General features: G+C 47.4%; 1 protein-coding gene across 6 annotated transcripts; it reads left to right on the top strand.

Annotated features, from left to right (window-relative positions):
* Positions 1-63: 63 nt before the first annotated feature.
* Positions 64-25,646, top strand: MFSD11 (major facilitator superfamily domain containing 11). Of its 6 annotated transcripts, none has more exons than XR_014820697.1 (15): positions 64-99; positions 724-893; positions 1,402-1,457; positions 3,604-3,711; positions 5,430-5,509; positions 5,632-5,728; positions 7,597-7,655; positions 8,238-8,382; positions 9,324-9,426; positions 11,374-11,414; positions 15,429-15,494; positions 17,268-17,393; positions 20,861-21,035; positions 21,746-21,881; positions 22,666-25,646. XR_014820697.1 is itself a non-coding variant. In XM_084983749.1 (14 exons), the coding sequence occupies exons 9-14, from the start codon at positions 11,390-11,392 to the stop codon at positions 22,828-22,830; spliced, it is 693 nt and encodes a 230-aa protein (XP_084839875.1). In that variant the 5' UTR covers positions 64-99; positions 724-893; positions 1,402-1,457; positions 3,604-3,711; positions 5,455-5,509; positions 5,632-5,728; positions 7,597-7,655; positions 8,238-8,382; positions 11,374-11,389; the 3' UTR covers positions 22,831-25,646. The 6 variants fall into 6 exon arrangements, 4 of the variants coding, with proteins under 4 accessions (XP_084839875.1, XP_020922219.1, XP_084839874.1 ...); XR_002336976.2 differs by lacking the exon at positions 64-99 and adding an exon at positions 448-598; XM_084983749.1 differs by lacking the exon at positions 9,324-9,426 and having other exon boundaries at positions 5,455-5,509.
* Positions 25,647-26,249: the final 603 nt, after the last annotated feature.

The following is a 26,249-nucleotide window of genomic DNA, read 5'->3' as shown; positions in this document are numbered from 1 at the left end:
CCGCGAAACGCTCCTTCCGGTTGTGAGGCGCGCAGTGACAGGAGGAAGGGGCGGTGCTCCCGCACTGGGCTCCGCCTTCCTTTCACGCCAAATTCTAAGGTGCGCGCACCTTTTCTCCTGGGCCTTCAGCCCTGCCTCTTTCAGGGATTATTCTTTCAAGCTTATTTGCCCCTCTGTGTTTCCGGCCTCCTCGGACCGCGCTTCGTGGTCTCCAGGCCCCCTCCCGCCGTGCCTGACTCCTTTGCCGGGTTCCGCTTTTTAGCCGCCCACCCCAACCTCACGTCGCTGGGGCCTGCGAGCTCGGACTCGCTCCCCACGAGCGGGCGAGGGAGCCCTCGCGACGCACGTGCGCGTCCGGGGCCGCCCAGGACTACATTGCCCAGCGGGCCCAGCGGCCGGCGCCGCAGCTGCGGTCAGGTGACCGGGTCGCCTGACCTGCAGTGAGTCAGGGCGGGGGGCGGGGCTGCGCGGGCAGCTGCTTCTCGCCCTTGGCTCCTAATCCCCTTCCCGGGACCCTGAACTTGGGGCGACAAGGTTTTTGCTCTTCTCCGGGTGTCGGGCTCTTCTCTACTCGGATCGTGTCCTAGGAATGCCCTAAGTATGCCCGCGGGGGGAACTTTAGCCTAAGCCCGGGATTCTACTCCAAGACCTGCAAGTTGGCAGCTTGGCCGCCCTGCTCCTTGGATCTGCCTCCTCCTCTCACCGTCTCGTTTCTTCTCCCAGGATTGCGGCGGATTCGCCCCCCGGAGAGCTGACTGCCCTGGACGGCTGCTGACCTCTGGCAGAACTGAACCAAAATGTCCCCGGAATCTAAAAAGCTTTTCAACATCATTATTTTAGGAATTGCCTTTATGTTCATGTTCACCGCCTTTCAAACTTGTGGAAATGTAGCGGTGAGTTGGGGTCTGTGCTCCTTCCTTTGAAATGCCTGTCATAAGGCATTCCAAAAATGATAATCAACTCTCTGTCTAATAATGCGCTCAGGTTGCAGCTTTTATTCTGTTACCTACGCCTCCCCGTTTTCTACGATTAGGTTCTGTGCTTTCATGTGTCAGACGTTTCTTATCCAGGTGTTAGCCATGACCGTTAACTTCTCTGATTTGATTTGGGATTTGGATGTTGACCTATTTATGTTTTGTCTGTATTGACCACGTTAGTACCTAGAGAGTTAAGAGAAGAAACCTAAGGCCCGTTCCAGCTGGTTTTCAGTGTCGCCCTCCACCCTTTCATTGGTTTGCCTTCTGTTCTGTAGTCTTTTTTTTCTTCTCTCCTATTCAAATCTCAGTATTAAGTATTGGGCATCTTTGCGTTTTTATTTTATTCCAAGCACTTGGAGGCAGACTTTCTGGGGGAGGGGAGATTACAAAACGTTTCCGTTAATTAGTTTTGTCTCCCACACAGCAAACTGTCATCAGGAGCTTAAATAGCACAGATTTTCACGGCAGTGGATATACCAGGTATTGTACTGTATGATTGGTTTTACTCCGTATCACGTAGAAGTTGGTTAAATTTCATCAAAGTCACAGACAGTATAAAGTATTTAATTGGATTAGTGGTGATTGTGTTTCCTTCTCTGTATCTATTTAGGAGGGCTAATAGGAACAAGGTGATGAGTTTAGGTCTGATGTAGAATTAGACACTGGGTTTGAAATCCTGACTTCACAACTTGATTGCTGCTTTATCTTAGGAAGTTGCTTCTATGAGCCCAGTTTCCTTGCCCAGATTAATGCGTGTAAGGCACTTGGTTCAGTGGCAGGTACTTAGTAATCACTCAGGTATTGTCATAATTACATTTTCCCAATCCTAAACAGAGAATGTTTTATCCGATTCTTTTTTTTTTTTTTTTTGCTTTTTAGAACCACACTTGTGGCATATGGCGGTTTCCAGGCTAGGGGTCCAGTCGAAGCTACAGCTGCTGGCCTCCGCCACAGCAACTCGGGATCCGAGCCGCATCTTTTTTTTTTTTTTTTTTTGTCTTTTTGCCATTTCTTTGGGCCGCTCCTGCGGCATATGGAGGTTCCCAGGCTAGGGGTCTAATCGGAGCTGTAGCCTCCGGCCTACACCAGAGCCACAGCAACGCAGGATCCGAGCCGCGTCTGTGGCCTACACCACAGCTCACAGCAACGCTGGATCGTTAACCCACTGAGCGAGGCCAGGGACCGAACCCGCAACCTCATGGTTCCTAGTCGGATTCATTTCTGCTCTGCCACAACAGGAACTCCTTTGTGATTCTTGAAACATTTGGTCTTCCTGTTTTTGTAGTTTTGTTTTATTATTACTTTTTTTTTTTCTTTTTAGGGCCACACCTACAGCATACGGAAGTTCCCAGGCTAGGGGTTGAATTGGAGCTGCAGCTGCTGCCCTATGCCACAGCTCAGGGCAGTGCAGGACCCTTAAACCACTGAGCAAGGCCTGGAGTTGAACCTGCATCCTTATGGATTCTAGTGGGGTTCATAACCTGCTGAGCCATAATGGAAACTCCTGTTTTTGTAATTTTATAATGGTTAATATACCATCATCAGGAGCTTTTAGATTTTTGTTAAGATGTTTGTTTAGTGCCAGTTTTGAGGTGGAGAAAATGAAGTGAAGAGACCCTCATAAGTGACTAGGCACATTGTGATTGAAGCTGGGAATGTAATCCATGCGTGTATATAAACACAAACTGACTTCATAACTTGTCTATGGTTAAATGTTAGGTTGTAATGTCCATTTTTTTTAAAGAGATTGATAATAATATTGCAGTTTTTTGTAATGCTGTTGTCGTCACGTGTATTGTAGAGAACAAATGAAAGAACATTTGATATTCGAGAGATTCATAAAAGCCAAAGAGTAATTTACTTTGGATGTATAAATAGCATCTAATAAATGAAACCAGGACTCTTGAAATGGTTTAAGCACATTTTGCTACAGGACAAATGTGCTGGGGGCTGGGTCAACAGTAGCCAAGTGAAACCATTGAGTTAAATAAATAAATTCTGGTTTAAGTGAGTTACAACTATGTGATCGTTATTTATAGTAGTGAAATTTCCTGCCGTTGTCAGGAGTGGTAGGCTAAGTTCGTAGAGCAGGCTGCTTGACTCGGTAGGGCCTCTGGAGTCAGATTAGCAGGAATGAGCTCCTGACTCTGCCATTGACCGGCTATCCAGCTGCACTTTTGAAAAGTTACACCCCCCCGTGATTCCGTTTTCTTTTCCCATAAAACGAGGCTCTAAATACATGGAGTTGTTAGGATTCAAGTAAAGTGGATATATGTCAGTTGCTTTTATAATTGACCAGTATGTTAAAAGTCAGAGGTTGGGAAGTTCCAGGATCTACTATTGTCACTGTAGCAGCTCTGGTCTTGCGGTGGCTCTGGTTCAATCCCTGGCCTGGGAACTTGGGTGCGTATCATGTGTGCAGCTGAAAAAAAACAACAACTTTAATATGACATTCAGTGGAAGGATATAATTGCAATTTTCTGACTAAAGAGTATGAATCCTTCTTCCAAAAAAAAAAAAAAAAAAACCCTATAGACTCTAAGTAAGTTTGAAAAAGTGAGCCCTTGAGTCAGTGCTTCAAGAACTTTGTTTTTTGTTTGTTTCCTTTTGTGTGTTATTTGTGCAGCATGGCAATTATTTACGGAGTGTTCTCTGCTTCAAATTTGATTACACCATCAGTGGTCGCCATTGTAGGACCTCAGCTGTCTATGTTTGCTAGTGGCTTATTTTACAGGTGAGTACTGTAATTTTCTTTCATTTCATTAGAACACCTTCAGCTTCTTTCAAGGACACAGCAGGAGTTCCCGTCGTGGCGCAGCAGAAACAAATCCGACTAGGAACCATGAGACTAGGAACCATGAGGTTGCGGGTTCGATCCCTGGCCTAGCCCAGTGGGTTAAGGATCTGGTGTTGCCGTGAGCTGTGGTGTAGGTCGCAGACGCGGCTTGGATTCTTCGTTGCCGTGGCTGTGGCGTAGGCCGGCAGCTATAGCTCCGATTCGACCCCTAGCCTGGGAACCTCCATATGCTGCGGGTGCAGCCCTAAAAAGCAAAAAAAGAAAAGGACACAGTATTCTTTTAACAGGAACTTGCTTAGTTGGATTGAATAGATTCTAGATTCGGCCCTCTGCTTGATGCTCGGGGATACCGTATTATTTTAATGTGATGGGATTTCTGTATATTTATATAGAAACATATAAAAAATGTATATTTTTATTTTACAATAAAAGCAGTACCCAAAAATCTCTTTCTGCCATAGTTGAAAAGAACTCATGAAATAGGGAGTTCCCGTCGTGGCGCAGTGGTTAACGAATCCGACTAGGAACCATGAGGTTGTGGGTTCGGTCCCTGCCCTTGCTCAGTGGGTTAACGATCCGGCGTTGCCGTGAGCTGTGGTGTAGGTCGCAGACGCGGCTCGGATCCCGCTTTGCTGTGGCTCTGGCATAGGCCGGTGGCTACAGCTCCGATTCAACCCCTAGCCTGGGAACTTCCATATGCCGCGGGAGCGGCCCAAGAAATAGCAACAACAGCAACAACAACAGACAAAAAGACAAAAGACAAAAAAAATAAAATAAAAATAAGAACTCATGAAATAATCTTATTTTGTATCAAGTTGACTTTTGGGAATTCAAACATAGTAACTAAAGTTTTCTTTCGAACATAGAACCACAGTCCCTCTGTGTGCTAAGCCCCCTCTTGTCAAAGGCCAATTATAAACCTTTGTTCAGTGCCTGAGTTTACCGATTTGAGACAGTAAATTAAGAAATGAGGGCGTTCCCATTGTGCCTCAGCGCTAACAGACCCACCTAGTATCTATGAGGATGCGGGGTTCAATCTCTGGCCTTACTCAGTGGATAAAAGGATCTGGCCTTGCCATGAGCTGTGGTGTAAGTTGCAGATGCGGCTTGGATCCTCAGTGGCTGTGGCTGTGGTCGTAGCTCTGATTTAACCCCTAGCCTGGGAACTTCCATGTGCTGCAGGTGTGGCCCTAAAAAAACCAAAAATAAAAAATTAAAATTAAAAAATGAATGGGTCACATTTGTCCTTTTTTTTTTTAAATACTGGAGAAACACAGGTTCAACACAGGTTGAATTTTTTTTTTTTTTAAGGGCCCCACCCACGGCATATGGAAGTTCCCAGGCTAGGGGTTGAATTGGAGCTGTAGCCACTGGCCTGCACCACAGCCACAGCCACACGGAATCCGAGACACAGCTGCAACCCACACCACAGCTCACGGCAACGCTGGATCCTCAACCCAGTGACTGAGACCAGGGATCGAACCCACATCCTCATGGATACTAGTCGGGTTCATTTCTGCTGAGCCATGATGGGAACTCCCTCCAGGTTGAATTTTGAAAGAGGAGAAGCCTCAGAATTGATTTCCTAGAAGGCATAATTGGCATTCTGTTTCAGGTATTGTTTGACTGTAATACGTTGACCTGTTATATTTTAGCATGTACATTGCCGTTTTTATCCAGCCTTTCCCGTGGTCCTTCTACACGGCCTCTGTTTTCATTGGAATTGCAGCCGCTGGTAAGCTTTTTGAGGTTTATTTTCTCTGTTTTCTGGCTCTTATCTAAGAGTGTCATTTATGTTTAGTCTGTAAAGTTAAGTGATTTCATTCCCTTGATAAACTTTCTGGTTTGAATTTTTAGTACTTTGGACAGCACAAGGAAACTGCCTGACGATAAATTCAGATGAGCACACGATTGGGAGAAACAGTGGAATCTTCTGGGCACTCTTACAATCTAGGTAATGATCCTTATGGTTTCGTCTTTCCTGTAATTTTTTTTTGTCACACCGTTTTTTAGATCTGTGTTGTGTTGACAGCCCAGATCTTCTTGTTCCATGAGTTCAGTTCCTAGGTGCACGTGGTCAAGATTTAAAATTTTATGGAATCGCTTAAAAACGTATGGACCTACCTCATTGGAGTTTATGGTTAATAAATGGGAAATGGTATTAACAACAGTGTATTTACCACCTGCTATATTTTAGGGACTACAGGCTCTGTACTTAATTTCCGTAATCCTCACAGCCTCTGTCATAAGAAGGCATATTGTTCATTCTACAGATGAGATAACAAAGGCTTAAGCAGCTGATCCAATTATCTGGATTCCAAAGGCCACCCCTTCCCACCCAGCTACACCTGTTGACAATTAAATTTCCAAAGTGAGACTGAATAACTGTTTGGACACTGAACATATAGCACGTTATATATTTCCTAAGTAAAAAGCACCAACAAGAGTTCCCTGGTGCCCTGGTGGGTTAAGGATCCAGCTTTTTTTTTCTTTTTTTTTTTGGTCTTTTTAGGGCCACACCCACTGCATATGGAGGTTTCCAGGCTAGGGGGCTGATCAGAGCTGTAGCTGCCGGCCTACGCCAGAGCCACAGCAATGCGACCTACACCACAGCTCATGGCAACACCGGATCCTTAACCCACTGAGCTAGGTCAGGGATCGAACCCACAACCTAGTCGGATTTGTTTCCGCTGCGCCACCACAGAAACTCCCAGGATCCAGCATCTAAGCATTGTCATTGCTATGCTCCAGCCCTGCTGTGATGCGGGTTTAGTCCTTGGTCTGGGAATTTGTGCATGCCCTGGGGTGCAGCCAAAAAGACATTAAATAAATGGAAAATAAAAAGCAACAGGAGTTCCCTTGTGGGTGCAGTGGGTTAGGGATCCAGCATTGGTCAGGTTGGATCGCCGGCTCAGGAACTTCCACATGCCATGGGCATGGCCAAAAAATCAATAACTAAATAATAAAATAAGGAGCAACAGTAGTCAGTGTGCCACGGATTCTGCGTTGAGGAGTTACCCTCGTGACTCCTAACCACCTAAAATTTTGGTGTCCGTGGGGCTTAACAAATGCAAGTGTTGTACGGGGTTGTATATTAAGACCCGGGAGTGTCTAAGTGGAGTTCCCGTTGTGGCTCGGCGGAAACGAGTCTGACTCGTATCCGTGAGGACGCCAGAGCAGGTTTGATCCTGACCTTGTTCAGTGGGTTAAGGAGCTGGCATCTGGCGTGGCTGTGCGGTAGGCTGCAGATGCGGCTGGCATCTGGCGTGGCTGTGGCTGTGGTGTAGGCTGGCGGCTGCAGCTCCAATTCAGCCCCTAGCCTGGGAACCTCCGTATGCCTGGGGCGCAGCCCTTAAAAACAAAACAAAACAAAACAAAACAAAACAAAACACTGAGGTGTAAGTGATTTCTTCCCTTGGAAAATAAGCCAAATTATGATTAGATGCAGATAACTAAATCATGTTTTGTTTTTGCTTTTTAATCAGTTCTTAAAAATATGGGAGTTGAGAGGTAGGGTGGACTTGTTTCCGCAGAGTCATTCCCAGAGCTCCAGTAAGTCACATGTCTGAGAGTGAGTCAGGTCGTTGGAGGGTGGTTCTGAATCAGGCTGCGGTTATGTGGAAGGAGACGGGGTTCCATCGGGGTCGGTTGGGTTTTTCAGAAAGAGGATGAAGTCGATACTTTTAAATGATTTAGGGCAGGTAGATGCTTCTTTAATTATGTAGGCCTCTCTTTTTTTCACAAGTAATGGGGAAATTGTTTAAAACCCCACAAATATGAAAATAACTTTTCTACGTCTTCTCCCTCCTTTTCTTCCCCCAGCTTGTTCTTTGGAAATCTCTACATCTATTTTGCTTGGCAGGGGAAAACTCAGATATCAGGTTTGTTTTATTTGCTGTGCTTTATTGAGATACATTCAAAGCAAAATAGCAGCTCCACAAAGGTCCCCAATATTGCTTGGTTCAAAAATTGTTCTCATGTTGCTGTGGCTGGCAGTAGTAGCTCCGATTCGACCCCTAGCCTGGGAACCTCCATGTGCCGCAGGTGTGGCCCTAAAAAGCAAAAAAAAAAAAAAAAAAAAAACTGTTCTCATGAACCTTGGTGCCTTAAATCCTCTCGGATTTTAGCTTTTCGTAATCTTTTCGCTTGGATTATGTTATTACACTAAGTACAGTTTATGACTGCAATTCGAGCAGCATGTTGGGTGTGAGGAAGATTCTGAATGCATTCGTTCTGATTGTGTCCCTATGCGTGTGTGTCTTCTCTTGGCTTGTGGGCACTTCTCTAACTGAGAGGCAGAGGGGCATGTCTCCCGTGTCTCCTTGTCCCAGTTTTATTGATGCGGTGGTGTAAATTTTTATGATGAAGTGTGCTGATGGTTATGAACACGCTCTGAACACGGGGCTACCTGTGGAATTATTTGCGCAGCCAGTGCCACTTGCTGTCTTCTTTCTCCTCCCTAGAGAGTGACCGGCGAACAGTGTTTATTGCCCTGACGGTCATTAGCCTTGTGGGGACCGTCCTTTTCTTTCTCATTCGGAAACCAGATTCTGAAAATGTCCTGGGAGAAGATGAATCTTCTGATGACCAGGACCTGGACGTCAACGAGTAAGAAGTTGGAAACGTTCCTTTCCATTTTAAACTGTGTTTTGAGTAGATCTAGTCTGGAACTACCCGCCTTTCATACCCTGATGCCCAGCATTGGGCAGACGTGCGGGAAAGTGTTAAAGCCAAAAGCCAACAGGCGAGCAGACGATAAAGGGGAATTGTCAGGGCAGAAGAAGGGGAGGAAGACAGACGGAGGCCGGGGAGGTCGTGAAAAGGTTTGGGCGGGATTTAAGTCCAATGCTAGGTCACCACGACACGCTGTGTGACCCTGGCCAGTGGCAGTGCTCCCCTTCGTTTCTCTGGGCCTCAGTTTCTTCATTCAGTTTGGCAGACCTCACGTGCATTTCGGTGTGTGAGCATGTGGGCTCATACCATTGAATAGAAAACAGTTCCAGGAGTTCCCGTGGTGGCGCAGTGGTTGACGAATCTGACTAGGAACCATGAGGTTGCGGGTTCGGTCCCTGCCCTTGCTCAGTGGGTTTGGGGATCTGGCGTTGCCGTGAGCTGTGGTGTAGGTTGCAGATGCGGCTCAGAACCCACGTTGCTGTGGCTCTGGCGTAGGCCGGTGGCTACAGCTCCGATTAGACCCCTAGCCTGGGAACCTCCATATGCCTCGGGAGCGGCTCAAGAAAAGGCAAAAAGACAAAAAAAAAAAAAAAAAAGAAAACAGTCCACAGTTCCTGCATCTCTGATCCAGCCCTGAAATTTTCCGATCATGTGGTACAAGTGAGCGGCACAGCCGTCCGCTGTTGTCATGTGAGCCTGGGTTACACTCGTGCTCTGGTTGTCACCCTCATCTGTGCAGGTGGTTTTGCCCGCCGTTGTCCGTACAGGGAAACAGTGTATAGTCTTATTTTTCTAAAAATTGTAAGTTATTACTTTGAGCATATTTAAGTTTTTTTTACTTGCTTAATAAAAGTTGATTCTCAAATGTACAACAGGCCCCAAAACAACACCTCATTCCAGCCGTTGGTGGCAGCAGATGTTACCGCTGGAGATCCAGATGCATGAACAGGAATGAGGAGTTCCCTGGTGGCTCAGCAGGTTAAGATCTGGCATTGTCCATGCAGCTGGGTTCTATCCCTAGCCTGGGAGCTTCCACGTGCTGTAGGTGTGGCCAAGATGCATACCTGTGTACAGACATACGTGTGTACAGACATACGTGCATAAACAGAAACGGAAGTGACGCTCAGGACCGTCACTGCCCCAGGCGCAAGGGACAGCTTGCTGTTTCTAGATTTTTCTATTCCTCCTGTGGCCTCTTTCTGCTTTGGCTTGAATGTCTTATCTTCTTCATCCATCTCCTTGGCCTGGTTCTAGGGCTGCTTCTTGCCACCTTCAAGGCCAGACGTGGCATTTGCCGCCCTGTCCCCACTGGAAGCAGGAGCATGTTTCAATGATAAGTAAAACTATTTACGGAGTTCCTATTGTGGCTCAGCGATCATGAATCCAGTTAGTATCCATGAGGATACAGGTTGGATCCCTGGCCTCACACAGTGGGTTAAGGATCTGGCGTTGCTCGTAGCTCTAGTATAGATCGATGATGCAGCTTGGATGCCGAGTTGCTGTGGCTGCGGTGTAGTTGGCATCTCCAGCTCCGATTTGACCCTTAGGCTGGGAGCTTTCATATGCTGCACATGTGGCCCTAAAAAGCAAAAAAAAAAAAAAAAAAAAAAAAAATTAAACTGTTTAAAACATCACAGATGATTTCTCTGGAGGTTATCATCTAGAATTGAAGAAAGGGAAATGGGAAATCTTTGCCACTCTTGTTTTGCTTTGTTTTTGAATTGATACATTGAGGAGCTTGCCTTACAGCATTTTGCCTATTGATAAAAATTTTGGGAGTTGCTGTCGTGGCTCAGTGGACACGAATCTGACCATCTTCCTTGAGGCGGCAGGTCCAATCCCTGGCCTTGCTCAGTGGGTTATGGCTCTGGCGTTGCCGTGAGCTGTGATGTAGGTCACAGACGTGGCTCCGATGCTTCATTACTGTGGCTGTGGTGCAGGCTGGCATCTCTAGCTCTGATTTGACCCCTAGTCTGGGAACCTCCATATGCCGTGGGTGTGGCCCTAAAAAGACCAAAAAAAAAAAAAAAAAAAATTGCATCAAACTTTCTGTGCTACCTTTTTTTTTTTTTTTTTTTTTTTTTTTTTTTTTTTTTTTTTGTCTTTTGTCTTTTTAGGGCCGCGCCTGCGGTATATGGAGGTTCCCAGGCTAGGAGTCGAATCGGAGCTGTTGCTGCTGGCCTACACCACAGCTCACCGTAACACCAGATCCTTAACCCACTGAGTGAGGCTAGGGATCGAGCCCACAACCTTATGGTTCCTAGTCAGGTTCATTTCTGCTGTGCCACCACGGGAACTCCTATGCTACTTTTTTAAAACCCCCAAAAGGACCTGAAATTCTCCAGTCATAGGATCATTAAGCGTTCAGAGTTTGTACTGTTTAAAGCAGAAGAGAGAGCTTTTATATAAGTATACATGCGTATATATATCTGTATGTGTCGCATACGTATTTTTTTTTTAAGCTCAAACCAATAGTGTAACAGCCATCATTCAGCAAGCGTTAGGTATTGGTGCTGTGAAGACAGATACAGCCCATGCGCGTTCCCCAGGGACCTGGCTGCTGGACCGGATTAGGTACATGTGAGAAGGGGCAGTGCTCAGGTGCACCACCCGCCCAGGCTTTTTAGTGTTCTTGCCTCCTGATGTGTCTTTATTCTATATATAAGACCATGTGCCAGCCCTCTTCTGAACCAGGGGGAAGGGGCAGTGAACAAGAGAGAGGAATAGGAATCCCTGTTCTCATGGGACTTCATTCTAGAGGGGAAGGTTGGCACTCCATGGGTGAGAAAAGAGCAGAGTAAGCGCAGGGAGTGTTGGCCAGACCCCCTCGGCCAGAGCGTGTACAGACTTCAACGAAAATGTGAGGCTATTTTTGTTCTCGTTTCCATCTGCAGAGGGAAAACTTTGTAATTTTTTTCTTTCCAGGTCTGCCCAGAACAATATGACAAAGGCAGTAGATGCATTTAGTAAGTATTTTCTGGGGGCTGAAGTGCAAGGAGTGTTTGTCTTCAGCATGTGCCTCCCCCTTTCCCTGGTGACTTTGGATGGACGATAGCCCGGTATTTTCATTTCCCCAGGTCTGCCGCTCTGAAATATGTTAGCCTTCTCAGGAAGTATCTCTGTAGTGGGGGGTGGGGGGTGCCAGCTAGCTACCTGCTCGAGGGCGTGTGTGCGGCGCCCGAGGAGGCAGCACATTTAGGAGCTGGGGGTGTACACGCGGCGTTGAGGACAGCGACCGTTTCTCGTCACTCCGTGGAGCAGACTGGCGTCCTTGGCTGGGGTGACCACTTACCCTCTCGAGGGCGGGACCTCCTTGGGTGTTTTATTTTGTTTTCACAGTTCTGAGTATCATGTAGCACGCACACGTATCATCATCTCCACGTTATAGCAGAGAAAGCTGAGGCTTAGAGAAGTTATTTGTCATCAGAGGCCTGGAAAGCCACATGCTGGCCTCTTCGGTGAGCCCGGGTTGGCCCAGGACCTTGAGCTTACGGGCCGCCCCGTCCAGGCAAGGCTGGATGCGGCCTCCCTGCTCCAGCCCTGACCCTGTCTCAGGGTGTCCTTGCTGGATACCGTGCAGACCTCGCCTCGACTCCTCTGTCAGATGAGACACTAACGCAGGTCGGGCCTCGGCTCTCGTCCCAGAGCGGGTGGGTCGCTGGGTGTCGGGGTTGGCGGTAAGAGGATACTGGGCTGGCAGGTTCGAATGCGGAGAAAGAAGGCAACAGCCAGAGATGAGGCCTGTGAGCTGCTACAGGGCGAGAGATGTCCATTTAGGTGATGGTTCCTGGCAGCAGGGGAGCGTTGTGAGGTCGTGAGGTGGCAAAGAGAAAGGAAAGAGAGTGTCCGAGCCTGAATTTGTCCGTGAGCCATTGTTTCATTTGTTATTTAATCGTGACGTTCCTTCCGTTGGTGCTAGAGTAGGTACAGAAAGGGTTCTTGTTTATCTGAAAGGCACTTGAGTCCTGACGTGGCTCAGTGGAAACAAATATGACTACTATCCACGAGGACACAGGTTCAATCCCTGGCCTCGCTCAGTGGGTTAAGGATCTGGCGTGGCTGCAGGCTGAGGCGTAGGCCGCAGATCCGTTGCTGCGGTGGCTGTGGTGTAGGCCTGCGGCTTTGATTCGACCCCTGGCCTGGGAACGTCCATGTGGCTGGGAAAAAAAATTTAAAAAGTAAGAAATTAATTTAGTAGAGGAAAGCCTTTCATGTAGTTGTGCCAACCCGTGAGGGAAAGGAGTGCTCTTTGGTTACCTGGACTATAAGATGCCAGTCTCTCAGAATGTTCTGATGCAGTTAAAATGGTCAGGGGAGTATTTACAGTACATGGGCAAGAACTGTCATCAACAGAAGGAAAAGCATGCGTACTCCAGGAGAAAATGGGGATACTATAATGACCAAAGTCTGCAGGAAACGCAACTTGAGCTTTCTATCAAATTTCAAAAGGTAAAAAATAATTCTCAGGAGTTCCTTGCTGCCTCAGCAGGTTAAGGACCCGGGTTGTCACTGCAGTGGCTTGGGTCACTGCTGTGGCACGGGTTGGATCCCTGGCCCAGGAACGTGCCACAGGTGGGGCCAAAAAAAATAAAAAATTTTTCGTATATGAGGCGAAAGTACCTAACGTGCCTGCGATCTCTCGGCCAAGAATATACACTTGGTTCACTTTCTGAAGAGTGGTTTGTCAGTACGTATCAAAAGCCTTAAAAATGTTTATACCTTAACCCCAGCAATTCCACTGATAGGATTATCCTCAGGAAATTGTTAAGGATTTTTGTCCAGATGTAACTACTGTTTCCATTAGTGAGAAAGGGGAATAATTTAAATATTCAACTATGAGGCTTTAGTACATCGAGATCACTACAAATGTTAGAAAATGTTTTTGTCACGTGAAAACAAAAAATAGTATATGTAGTGAAATTGGTTTTTCCTTTTGAAAAAGCAGAGCGAAGGTCTCGGAGGAGACCCGTTAAGGTGTCTGATAATGATTTTGTCCCTTAATAGCGCGCAGCTCTATTGAGACGTAATTCACACACTGTAAGGTCACCCATTCGAAGTGCGTAATCCAGTGGTGTTTGGTATATTCACAGAATCACGCAGCTGTTGCTACAGTCAGTTTTGGAATCTATTCCTCACCCCCAGAAGGATCCCTGCAGCCCTCAGCAGTCACTTCCATTCCCCCCCCAACCCCTACCCCTAACGCTCAGCACTTTCTGTCTCTAGACTTGCCTGTACTGGACATCTCATGCCAGCGGAATCATACGGCACGTGGTCTCTAGTGACAGATTTCTTTTCCTCAGCACAGTGGTTTCAGGGCTCATCCGTGTTACAGCACGTTTATACAGTTTGGGTTCTGCGTTTTAGGGATCATGAGTAATGAGCATTCACATACATACCTGGGAGTAGTGGGATTGCTGGCTGTGTAGTGTCTCTATGTTAAATCTTCTTATTTCATTTATTTATTTATTTATTTATTTTTAAAAATTTATTTCTTAGGGCTACACCTGAGGCATATGGAGGTTCCCAGGCTAGGGGGGTGTCGAGCCAGAGCTAGAGCTGCTGGCCTACCCCACAGCCGCAGCAACGTGGGATCTGAGCTTCGTCTGCCACCTACACCACAGCTTAGAGCAAAGTCGGATCCTTAACCCACTGAGCGAGGCTGGGATTAAACCCGTATCCTCATGGATACTAGTCACCTTCGTTTACACTGCACCACAGTGGGACCTCCTCTGTGTTACATGTTTTAGGAACTCCCAGATGGCTTTCCAAAGTGGCTGTACCATTTTATGTTCCCCCCAGCCACGTACGAGGGCTCCAGCTTCTCCACAGCCTTGTTGTCTTTTGACTCCACTGATCCTAGTGATTGTGGTTGTCAAGCTGTATCTTCTGGCTTTGACCTGCTCTTCCCTCGTAGCTAAGCCGTTGAGCATATTTCCATATGCTTGTGTTCCATTTGCATCTCTTCTTGGAGAAATGTCTGCTCAGATCCTTTGCCCATCTTTAAGTTGGGCTGTCTTTTTATTATTGAGTTGTAAGGGTTCTTTTTATATTCTAGATAAAAGTCCTTTGTACATGAAAAATCGATGCAAAGAAGAGGAGAAAACGTTTGCAAATGACTACATCTTTGGGTTGATTTTTCATTTTCTTGATGGTATCTTTTGAATCACATAAGTTTTTGATGAAGTCTGATTTATCTATTTTATCCTTTTTTTTTTTTTTTTTTTTTTTTTTTGGCGACGCACATGGCCCAGGAGGCCAGGGATCGATCTGAGCTGCAGCTGCAACCTGCACCTCAGCCGAGGCAACGCCAGATCCTTAACGTGCTGTCCCTGCCCCAGACCTTCCCAAGCGCCATGGGCGTGGCCAGAAAAGTGCGGTTTCTGGGAATGCATTTTCCACTGCAGAGCTCAACTGAGTCGAGCAGCGTAGAAGTAAATATTAAAACGATCAGCAGCAAAAGGGCAGAACTAAAGTGTCAGTCCTCAGGGCCAGAGAATGAGAACTTCAGGAAGTAGCATCCCAGCTTCCTTGTGGTCCAAAGGCTTCCCCGCTTGGTTCTGACCTTGGGGCCAGCCTTGACCGGACCTGACAGTTGCTTAGGGAGATCGGACTTTGCCAACTGATGACCCCCTCAGCAGCCTAATCTTTAGTCAAGTCTGTTGACGCATTCTCCGGTCTTGTTTGAGTCTGTTTCTTTTCTCTTTTTTGTGTTTGGTTTGTTTGTTTGTTTTTCTGAGAGTTGGAGAACGTATTGGAGAAAACACAACTCTATAGAATGTATTTAAGCAGTTGCAGTCAACGTTTTATCATAGGGCAGATATAGTCGATACCTTAAGCATTTTAATCTGAATCATTAACTTCTGTCCTATTGGTTTTGTTTACTGAGCTTATTGACAAGGGGTGTTTTGGTTGAGTAAATGTTTTAGAATTTTTGATTGATTGAAATATTGTTAAGTATTTCTAATTTTTTTTTTTTACAGAAAAGTCTCTTAGGTTATGTGTTACCAAGGAGATGCTCCTTCTTAGCGTGACAACCGCTTATACAGGTAACGGGATTAAGTATATAGTTTTGGTTTTCTGTGGCTGCCGAATGACAAGGCCCGAAAACAACACCTGGGCTCAGTGGTTTTTCTCAGGTAGCTTCGTGTGTGTGTGTGTGTGTGTGTGTGTGTGTGTCTGTGTGTGTGTGTCTGTGTGTGTGTCTGAAGACCCAAGCTGGGTCTCTCTCTCCGGGTGTCTCAGCAGCGACGTGACCCCTCCCACGTGAGCCCCTCCTCCTGACCCAGCAGCATAGCCAGACTCCTTAGTGGCCCAGGGCTCCACAACGGGCAGAAGGAGAAGTGACCAGACCGTAAAGCTTGGGCCTGGCGCTAGCCCAGCACCCCTCCCACTGCATCCCGGCGCCGGCGAAGGCCAATCATAGGGTCAGCCCAGATTCAGTGTGGGAGGATCTGGTACAAGGGTTTCAAAACCCGCGGCAGGGTTCATCCCCACCAGGAATTTCAGGGCAAAGTGGACTACTGCAGAGAATAATCATGAATAAAGTCACTGTAACTTCGTGTGGTTTAAGATATTTCCAATGAGGGAGTTCCCGATGTGGCTCAGCGGTAAAAACACAACTTGGTGTCCATGAGGAAGCGGGTTCTATCCCTGGCCCCGCTCGGTGGGTTAAAGACCTGGGGTTGCAGTGAGCTGTGGGGTAGGTCACAGACTCGGCTGAGATCTGGCAGTGGGCTGTGGTGCAGGCCGGCGGCCACAGCTCCAATTAGACCCCAGGCCTGGGCACTCACATATGCCATGGGTGCAGCCCTAAAAAGAAGGGGAAAAAAAAAAAAAGACGTTTCTAATGAAATGGAATGAGTTAGGTGGCTTCCCACTGATAATATGTGATGCTACTACTCTTAGGCCCTAAGGAAGCTGATTTCCTTATAAAAATTGCTGTTAGGTGCCTGTTACTCCTTTTGCCTGTACAGCTGACCCTTGAACAACAAGGGCGTGGCGGGGGGTGCTGACCTCCCTGCAGTTGAAAATCTGCGTCAGCCCTTCGTACCCGTGCTGCCTCATCTGCAGATTCAGTCAACTGCACACCCTGTAGGGTTCAACTATTTGTGCTTCGAAAGTAGAAACATCTTATTTTTAGGGGAAATAGAATCAGTATTACACGTCTTCAAAATTCAGTTAGGGTTTTATAGCCTTAAGGAATCAGGTCTTCGACTGATGTGCTCAAATTTTTTTACTCTCACTTTTAAATTTCTTTTCCTGGGAAAATGTTTAATTGGAATTTTTGCCTCTAAGCAGAAATGGAGAGTAGGTGTTGGTTTCTGAAGCACACATTTCTTTTTCCTTAGAGAACTATAAATAAGGACAGTGAGCCGGTGTTACAAGTTGGTGTTAGTTTTGCCCTCTGTCCATTCCCTGTCTCCACGCAGTGAGCAGTTTTAACATAAGGATGTCTTTGCTTATTTGAATTGTACGTTTTTATCTGAAATACGCTTTATCGGACAGCTGCATCTTGTGGCTAGCTGCATTTCATCAGTTACGTCGTGTAAAATTGCTCTGCTGGGCGAGAAGCAATTTAGCCTGAAAGAATTCTGTGTGATATATGTACGGGGCACATGCTACTAGACATGACGTAAAACTGAGAGAGGGAGGCTACATTTTTTTCCGTGTTAAATCCAGAGCTTTATCATCCACAGTTGGGTGAACTGGAGGATGGGGAGTCTTGGATGCAGAGGGGTATTGGGGGACTTGAGCATCTGTGGATGTCGGTACCTGCAGCAGGGCCCTGGGGTTAATTTAAATCTGACTTTGCCCTGCAGGTGTGGAAATGACTTTCTTCTCTGGTGTGTATGGAACCTGTATTGGCGCTATAAATAAATTTGGAACAGAAGAGAAAAGCCTCATTGGACTTTCTGGCATTTTCATCGGCATTGGAGAAATTTTAGGTAGGTTTAAAAAAAAAAAAGTTTTTGCATTAAATCGGTTTGTTATAGCTGTGTAGAAACTTGAAGCGTAGTTCACCTCGGGGACTCAATATCTAGCCCCTCTTCCCTCCCCTGAGACTGGGGGGTGGGGTGAAAGTTCCAACCTTCTAATCAAGGCTGGGTCCGTCTGGCAACTGGCCGCCACCCTGACTATGTAGGGCTACCCCCAGACCCCCTCAGGAATCGCCTGAGGAGCATAAGCTGTGCAGTTGGAAGGGACGCCTTATGGGTAAGAGCCCTGCCTTTCACCGAGGAAATTCCTGGAGCGTTAGGAGCTCTGCCAGAAGGCGAGGGGAGAGGACAAGGCAGAGACAAGCCCTGCTTTTATTATAACACACTAGTTACTCCTTACTCAGGAGTAGTCTGCTCAGTCCTTGCGGTGTAGTGGGTGTTGGGTCGCATATGAAGGACTTAACCAGTTCAAGTATTTATTGTGAATCCACTGTGTGAACAAAACACGGAGCTTTTATTCTTAGGGAAAAATACAGACAGTAAAAAAAAACCAAAAAAAAACCAAAACAGGACCCTTAGAGCGCCGCACAGCGATGAGCACGATGGAGAAAGCAGGCTTTGGAATACCTGTGTTCCCTGGTTCATCGCCAGCGCCCAGATCAGCGCCGGATATGTGTGTATGTGTGTGAACACACGGTCCACTGACAGTGCCTGGCCTCATGGCTCTGCTTATGCAGACATCTGCAGCAGTTCTGGTGGAGTGTTTTTTTCTTTATAACTTTATTGAGATAGAATTCACATGCCGTGTGATTCCCCCATCATGGAGTTTCCCTTGTGCTCAGTGGGTTAAGAACCCAGTTTGTATCCACGAGGACGTGGGTTTGATCCCTGCCCTCGCTTGGTGAGTTAAGAATCTGGCGTTGCCGCAAGCTGCCGTGTAGGTCGCAGACACGGCTTGGATCTGGCATCTGGCATTGCTGTGGCTGTGGTGTAGACCAGCAGCTGCAGCTGTCATTTGACCCCCTAGCCTGGGAACCTCCATATGCCGCGGGTGCATGTGAAAAAGTAAAAAGTAAAAGATAAAAAGTGAATAAGGTATTTTTGGTATGTTCACAGGGTTGCACAGCTGTCTCTACAGCCTAATTCGTGAACATTTGTGTCACCCTTCTCCAGTCAACGGCTAATCTGCTTTCTGTAGAGACTTGCTTATTCTGGGACATTGCATGTAAACGGGGCTGTACAATCTGTGGTCTCTTGCGTCTGGCGTTTTTCACTTGGCACAGTGTTTTCAAGGTCCTCCCGTGGTGTGGCCTGGGCATCAGTATTCCGTCTCTTTTTATTACCAAGTAACACTCAGCTCTGTGGGTTCTACTGCTTAGATTGTGTTTATCCTTCCATCATCTCATGGACTTTTGGGTTGTTCCCACGCTTTGGCCATCATGGATAATGCTACTGTGAACATTTGTGTGTAGTTTCCGTGTAAACATGTGTTTTCATTTCCCTTGGACATAAACCTGGGATTGGAATTGCTGGGTCGGGTGGTATCTCTTTGGTATTTCTCTTCATGGTGGGTCCTCTTGTCCTGCTTCTGTGTAAGCCTGGTAGTATTGTGGATTCTAGACCTGGTGAACCTGACCTTGTCAGGTGATGTATGTCTTTCTTTCCTGTTAATGTTCTTTTTGTTTGTTTGTTTTTTGTCTTTTGTCTTTTCAGGGCTGCACCCACAGCATGTGGAGGTTCGCAGGCTAGGAGTCAAATCGGAGCTGTAGCTGCCGGCCTACGCCAGAGCCACAGCAACACAGGATCTGAGCCACATCTGCAACCTACACCACAGCTCACGGCAACGCTGGATCCTTAACCCACTGAGCAAGGCCAGGGATGGAACCTGCAACCTCATGGTTCCTTGTTGGATTTGTTTCTGTGGTGCCACAACGGGACTTCTTCCTGTTAATGTTCTTGAGCTCTGTTCTTGGATAAAGTTAGTTCGTGGACTTGGAAAGAGTATGATTGTTTTAGGTCTTGCTTTTAAAGTGTGTGGGACAGGACCGAGTAGTGCTGAGACCAGGGCTGATTATCCCTCCCGCAACCCCCACCCCCACCCCCCACCCTCCACCCCCGAGGGGAGGCCCTTCAGTGACACCCGGTGCCTGTGAATAGTCAGATTTCCAGTCTGGCCAGTGAGGCCAGGCTGTATCCCAGCCCAGGGCGGGGCGCGAATACCTGTGATTCTCTGGGAAGGTTCTTTCCTGGCCTCTGCTCACTTACTGATGGCGTGTGCCGACCTGCAGCCTCTCCCTGTCTGGGGAACTTGGCCCTTGGACCCCCAGACCTGCAGCGCTGTCTCCTCGGCTCAGCGATGCTGCCAGGCTCCACCTGCCTCTCGGTCAGCCGGGGCAGGTGTGGGCCGCACCTCAGTTGTTTGCTGCCCTTTGTCGCCTGATAATCTGTGTCTTTGAAACCATTGCTTTGTGGTTTTGGTGCCTTTTTTAAGGCAGGAGGTAAATTCAGTCCCTCTTATTCCATCTTCCCTAGAAGTCTCTTCCAATTTGGAAACTTATTTCTGTGCCAACAGTTATTTCTTATTTTGTATATTCATGCTTTTCCCCTTGGTTAAATTAGCTATTGGTTTGTCCATTTAGTGTTTTTTTTTTTTTTTTTTTTCAGAGAACTAAGATTTTTTTTTTTATTGCTCAGTGATTTTATTACATTTGTAGTTGTACAACGATCATCACAATCCAATTTTATAGCATTTCCATCCCACGACCCCAGGGCATCCCCCCACCTCCCACCCTGTCTCCTTTGGAAACCGTAAGTTTTTCAACGTCTGTGAGTCAGTGTCTGTTCTGCAAAGAAGTTCATTGTTTTTCAGATTCCACATGTAAGTGAGAGCATTTGATGTGGGTGTCTCACTGTCTGACTGACTTCACTTAGCATGAGAATTTCTAGGTCCATCCATGTTTCTGCAAATACCATACTTTCTTTGCTTTTAATGGCTGAGTAATATTCCACTGTGTATCTGGACCACATCTTCTGGATCCACTCCTCTGTCCATGGACATTTAGGTTGCTTCCATGTCTTGGCTGTTGCGAATAGCGCTGCAATGAACAGTGGAGTATATGTGTCTTTCCGAGTCATGGTTTTCTCTGGGTAGATGCCCAGGAGTGGGATTGCTGGATCAAATGGTAATTCTACTTTTAGTTTTCCAAGGAATCTCCATACTGATTTCCACCAGCAGTGTAGGAGGGTTCCCTTTTCTCCACACCCTCTCCAGCACTTATTTGTAGACTTTTTGATGATGGCCATTCTGGCTGGTGTAAGGTGGTACCTCGTCGTGGTTTTGCTCTGCATCTCTCTAATGATGCGTGATGTTGAACATCTTTTCATGTGTTTTTTGGACGTCTGTATGCAGAGGACTAAGATTTTGATTATTAACTTGATCTTGGATCTTCCTCTTCTCCATCTCGTTGATTTTGTAGGTGGAAGCCTCTTTGGCCTGCTGAGCAAGAATACTCGTTTTGGTCGGAATCCAGTCGTGCTGTTGGGCGTCCTGGTGCATTTTCTAGCTTTCTATTTAATATTTCTCAACATGCCTGGGGATGCCCCCATTGCTCCTGTTGAAGGAACGGATAGCAGTGCCTACATCAAACCCAGGTACAGTGACTGTCCTTTCCCAGGGACTTAGGGGAGGGCGGGAGGTAAAGGATGGCTTGAAATTGAGCCTGGAGCAGTTCATCCTCTTCTGGAAGGGTCTGCAAGGTCAAATCCAGGATTCGTAAGGTTGTCTTTGTAAGCTCATCTGCCAAGGGTTCGTGGAGCCGGAGGGAGTTCCCGTAGGAACTCAGAGAGAACCCCAAGCTATTTTTGTAATTGTTGGCTTTAACCTACCTCGTCTCGACATCTTTCTCTTGATTTGTGAGGGAGCACATGAGTATCCGATTTGGTTCTGTATCCCTGCCCTTCGAGCAGGGAAGTCTCTCGAAGTTGGGCCTTGAAGAGCAGTGAGGAGCAAGGGAGGGCCTGCCGGCCGGGCCACCACCCAGTCCTTTCACCGTGAACACATCACCTCCCAAGGGCGTCACAAATGCAGGCGCTTGTGTCGAGACCCTCAGTCCGAGGGCAGCCCTGCCCCCAGCGCACTGTTTGCTTCCCCAGTAGTTAATAGACCAGCGACTGCTGGACGGTGACAGGGAGTGCGTTTGAGCCTAAATTCTTACTTCGTAAATTCCAGTATTGATTCATTCTTGTTTCGTAGCATTTAAAACTTGACAGTAAGTTACTTTTGTGGGCAAGTTGCTTTTACATTTTAAATGACTAAAGAATGTTGTCCATACTCACTCTAAATTAATGTTTATGTCATTCAGCAAAGAAGTTGCCATCTTCTGCAGCTTCCTGTTGGGTCTTGGAGACAGCTGCTTCAACACCCAGCTGCTCAGTATCTTAGGTTTTCTCTATTCTGAAGACAGTGCACCAGCTTTTGCAGTCTTTAAATTTGTACAGGTAACCTTTTCCTTAGATTGTGTTGAAAGCTCGGTCCTTTTTTTTTTTTTTTTTTTTTTTTTTTAACTGCTTTAACTTCATTTTCTTAATGTTTCTTACATGAAAGTCAAGGACAGCCTTTAAAAGGATTTATGATTAGAATTAGGAAGCAGTGGAGTTCCCATTGTGGCTCAGTGGGTTAAGGACCTGATGTTGTCTCTGTGAGGATGGGAGTTCAATCCCTGGCCTCACTCAGTGGGTGAAGGATCCCGCATTGCTGCAGGCTGTGGCAGGGGTTGCAGATGCGGCTCAGATCAGGTGTTGCTGCGGCCGGGTGGTAGGTCCAGGAACCTTCCTTACTCCACAGGTATGGCTGTTAAAGCAACAAAAAACCAAAAAGACGGAGGGAGTGAGGGAGCAGTGAGTAGTGTGGTTTTTCCACCCCTCACTCGTATCAGAGCTTTTAGTGTTGTGGCTTCTGGGTCTCCGCCTTCCTTCCTCGGATACCAGCATTCACAGTCTGTGTATAACACGGGAATTTCGGGCTGTTCAGGCACGTTATTTTCTTGTTTTACTTGTTTTCGCACTGCTCTTTCAAGAGCATAGGCTGTAGCTTCCTGGATGGTTCCCAGCTCTCAGGGGCGGCTGTGCTGCCCGTCTGTGAGCTGGGGTGGGCCAGGTGCTGGCTCGGGGCAGGAGGAGCAGAGGGCGCCGCGGGGCCCGGGAAGCCGTGGGGCAGGGGGCGCGGGCGCGGCTGGGTCGCCCGTGTGCGTGTTGTGATTTGTTTTGTCTCGTTTCTCCGTAGTCCATTTGTGCAGCCGTGGCGTTTTTCTACAGTAACTACCTTCTCCTTCATTGGCAACTCCTGGTCATGGTGCTGTTTGGGTTTTTTGGAACGATTTCCTTCTTCACCGTGGAGTGGGAAGCCGCTGCCATTGTGGCCCGGGGCTCCGACTACCGAAGCATCTGACGGAGGAGGAGCCCGGGGGAGGCGGCCGAGACCGCGGGCCCGAGCGCCGGGGCTGGAGGCGGAGGCCGGCGTTCGTCTTCACCCCACTCGGGAGGGTGGTCCGGCCAGAAGGGCCGGCGCGGGACTGCGAAGTCTGCCAGAGCTGGTCTTCAGGTTTGCAGGTGCTCGTTTCAGACGCCTCGAACAAGGGAGGCTAGTGCTGTCGCTTGTCATTGTGCGAAGATGCCGGTTTTCAGTGCATCTGTGTCTCAGTTCCTCGTGACCATGGCACAGAATGTCCGTGTTTCCTCTGCCCTCCTGTTCTCCTTGAAAAATCATGCTTTGATCGAAACGTCCAGGCCCTGTGTCCTATAGAGACTCTGGCCGCGTGTGGCGGTAGGTTACTGGGTAATAGAGGCACCTGCCATCCCACACGTGTCTGGAAGTGACATCTAAAGAAATTGTTGGGAGTTCCCCTTGGTGGCACAGTGGGTTAAGGATCTGGCGTTGTCACTGCAGCGGCGAGGGTTCAGTCCCTGGCCCGGGAACGCCCACGTGCCTTGGGCGCGGCCAAAAAGGAAAAAAATAATAATAAATCATGCAACCCTGAAGTGGAATCTTTGAAAAGGATTGCACATTCTTTCACTTTCAGTGTTTTGCCTGATAAGTTTTCTTACCTTAGGGTTCACAGCAAGGGAGGGGCCCATCAAGTGTTGGAAAATGAGCTGAAAGTTGTCTCCAGTTTTAAAAATAGACACCTACCATGTGCGCGTGAACAAAAGCACGTTTGAGGAAAAAAAACAGCACAGTTACTGGGGGAGGAGTTTTGCTCATATTTTTCCTAGAGGATGGAACGCACTGAGGAGAAACCCCCAGCACCTGTCAAGAGGGCCGAGCTCTGCTGGCAGGTGGACAGCACTCGTGTCTCTCCTCACAGCAGCACCGTTCCGGTCACGTGCCCGGGAATGAAGTGAAACTGCTGGGCAAGAGGTTTAGGTGGAAATCTAACTTGAATCCATCGGAAGAGCTGCAAACGATTTTTTTTAAATCGAGGTATAATTCAGAAACCATAAAATTCACCATTACGAAGTATACGATTTAATGGGCTTTGTAGTATATTCCCTGGGTAGTGCAGCCGTCACCGTTTTCTATTCTACAACAGTTCCGCCGCCCCAGAAGGAAACCCCGTGCCCTCAGTGGTCACTCCCCGGCCTCTGGCTGGCACTGGCCGGCAGTAGTCTGCTTTCCGTCTCTCTGGATTTGCCTATCTGGACATTTCACAGAAGTGGGAAAGCTCATTTTTGAAAGTGGTAATTAACTACAAATGAAGAGTTTTATGGCAAAGTAAATTTAACCAAGAAGATAGCATTATTTTGTTTTCCCTTGTTTTTCAAAAACCTGCCAGAAATTTAGAAATTTTGTGGCATGTGACTTTCAGACTTGATGGCAATGGCAGGGAGTCGGAAAACGCTGGAGTTGGCTAGAACCCTGCGAGAAATGTCGCCCGTACGGGACACTACACTCTTTTGCCCCAAGTTGTAAGGGTTTTGCTTTTCTTGACGTTGAGATAAACTCAGTTGCCAGTTGACCTTATGTAAATAATTTGGAAGTGCTATTTCAGAATGCAGATGATTTTATTATCTCTTTAAGCACGTCACTGCTTATCCAGGTGTATTCGTTTTCTATCACGGTATAAATAAATTGCCCCAAAGAGTAGCGATTTAAAACACCATCTATGGGAGTCCCCACTGGGGTACAATGGGTTAAGCCTCTGACTGAAGTGATTCAGGTCGCTGTGGAGGTGTGGGTTCAATCGCCAGCCCAGTGCAATGGGTTAAAAAGGATCCTGCGTTGCCAACTCCAAGGTCACAAATCCAAGGTCACAGCCTGAGTTGGATTTAACCCCTTGCCCAGGAACTTCCATATGTTCTGAGCGCGGCCAGAAACAAACAACAACCAAAACAACACCGCCTGTGTATTCTCTCGCAGTTTCTGTGGGTCTGGGGTCTGTATGTGGCTGAGCTGGGTCCTCAAACAGCTGCACTCAGGGTGTTGGCTGGGCTCACCCCGGGGAGGCCCGGCGTCTCCACTTACTGGTCCTTGGCAGGAGCTGGTTCCTCGAGGCCTGTTGGACTGTGGGTCTTGTGTCCCATGGCTGCTCTCAGGCAGCACGAAGTATGGCAGCTGTCCCCCAGCAGAGAGAGCACGTGAGAGCAAGAGCCCAAGGAAAGTGCCAGCAGGTCTCCGGACACCGACTTTCTTAACTTACCTTGAACGTGACAGCACATGCCTTTTGCTGCATTCTCTTTACCAGATGCGGGTCACTAGGTCCTGGCCCCGCTCGGGGGGTGGGGGCTCACACTGGGGAGGGAGTGGGAGGACCAGGAGGGGGTCCCGCATCTCAGCTGAGCGCTGGGTCCCGCGTTCCCGTGTCGCTCGTCTCCCAGGCCTGGGCTCCCTTTGCTCGTGATGGGAGGCAGACGTGACATAGCCTCTGTTAATGCCACTGAGTCCCTTCACCAAGGCAGCCGGAGCCCCCTGTCACCACCGGTGGGCTTCCTGGCGGCTGTCGACAGAGGGGATGTGAAGTGAGTGATGTGGGTCCGGCCGGCAGGCTTCCTCCCATTGCTCCGAGCGATGTTCACGCGAAGTGCTGTGCTCACGTTTTGTGTTTTGGGGGTTTTGATTTGTTTTTTACTCCGTTTTTGTGTCTATAAATAGTATTGCCCCTGGTGGACTTGTTATTGGACCAGTAACACTAAGTTCATCTTTTAGATTTATATCATTATTTGAGTTAACGGTGAAATGTGCTGATGAAATAAAGAGTTTACTTTTCATGCTTGCTTTATGGACTTTTAAAAATACTTTTACGTTTCTGCCTCTTGGTAAGTAAAAGTCTTAACTTTGTCTCACATGGGTGTGTGTGTGTAGGCATGGGGGTGCTGCTTTTTTATTGCACGTTTCGCATGGTATAGAAATTTTGCTCAGCCCTTGAGCAACCTTTATGGAGTCACAGATGTTTTCTTTCTATGTGAAGCGATTCCTCCTTCCCCATTCCCCCCCCCCCCATACCAGTCTGAAAAACCTTAAAACCTAGGCTTTGGCTGTTTATACCAAATTCCTTTAGGAATTTTGGCGGGTGGCTTGGTTGTTCATTTATATACAGAAAGTCCCTTGGGAACTTTTAAGTTTTCAAAACACACGAAAGAAAAATCCCCATTAAACAGAAAATAAGTGTTGGTGAGGAGCTAGAGAAATTGGAATCCCTGGTAGGTAGGAATATAAAATGGAGCAGCCTTTGTGGAAAATAATATAGTAGTTCCTCAAAAAAAACCTAAAACTGGATTCACCCTATGATGCATCAGTTGCATTTGTGGATATGTATACCCAAAAGAATTGAAAACGGGCTGGAAGAGATATGTGGACAGGCGTGCTCGCAG

The sequence above is a fragment of the Sus scrofa genome, chromosome 12, assembly GCF_054392235.1.
Source record: "Sus scrofa isolate SSC_HxYL_T2T_F1_AM1 chromosome 12, Sscrofa_HxYL_maternal_Yorkshire_Landrace_v2.0, whole genome shotgun sequence".
Lineage (NCBI taxonomy): Eukaryota > Metazoa > Chordata > Mammalia > Artiodactyla > Suidae > Sus > Sus scrofa.
This window is presented reverse-complemented; position numbering and strand designations above follow the sequence as displayed.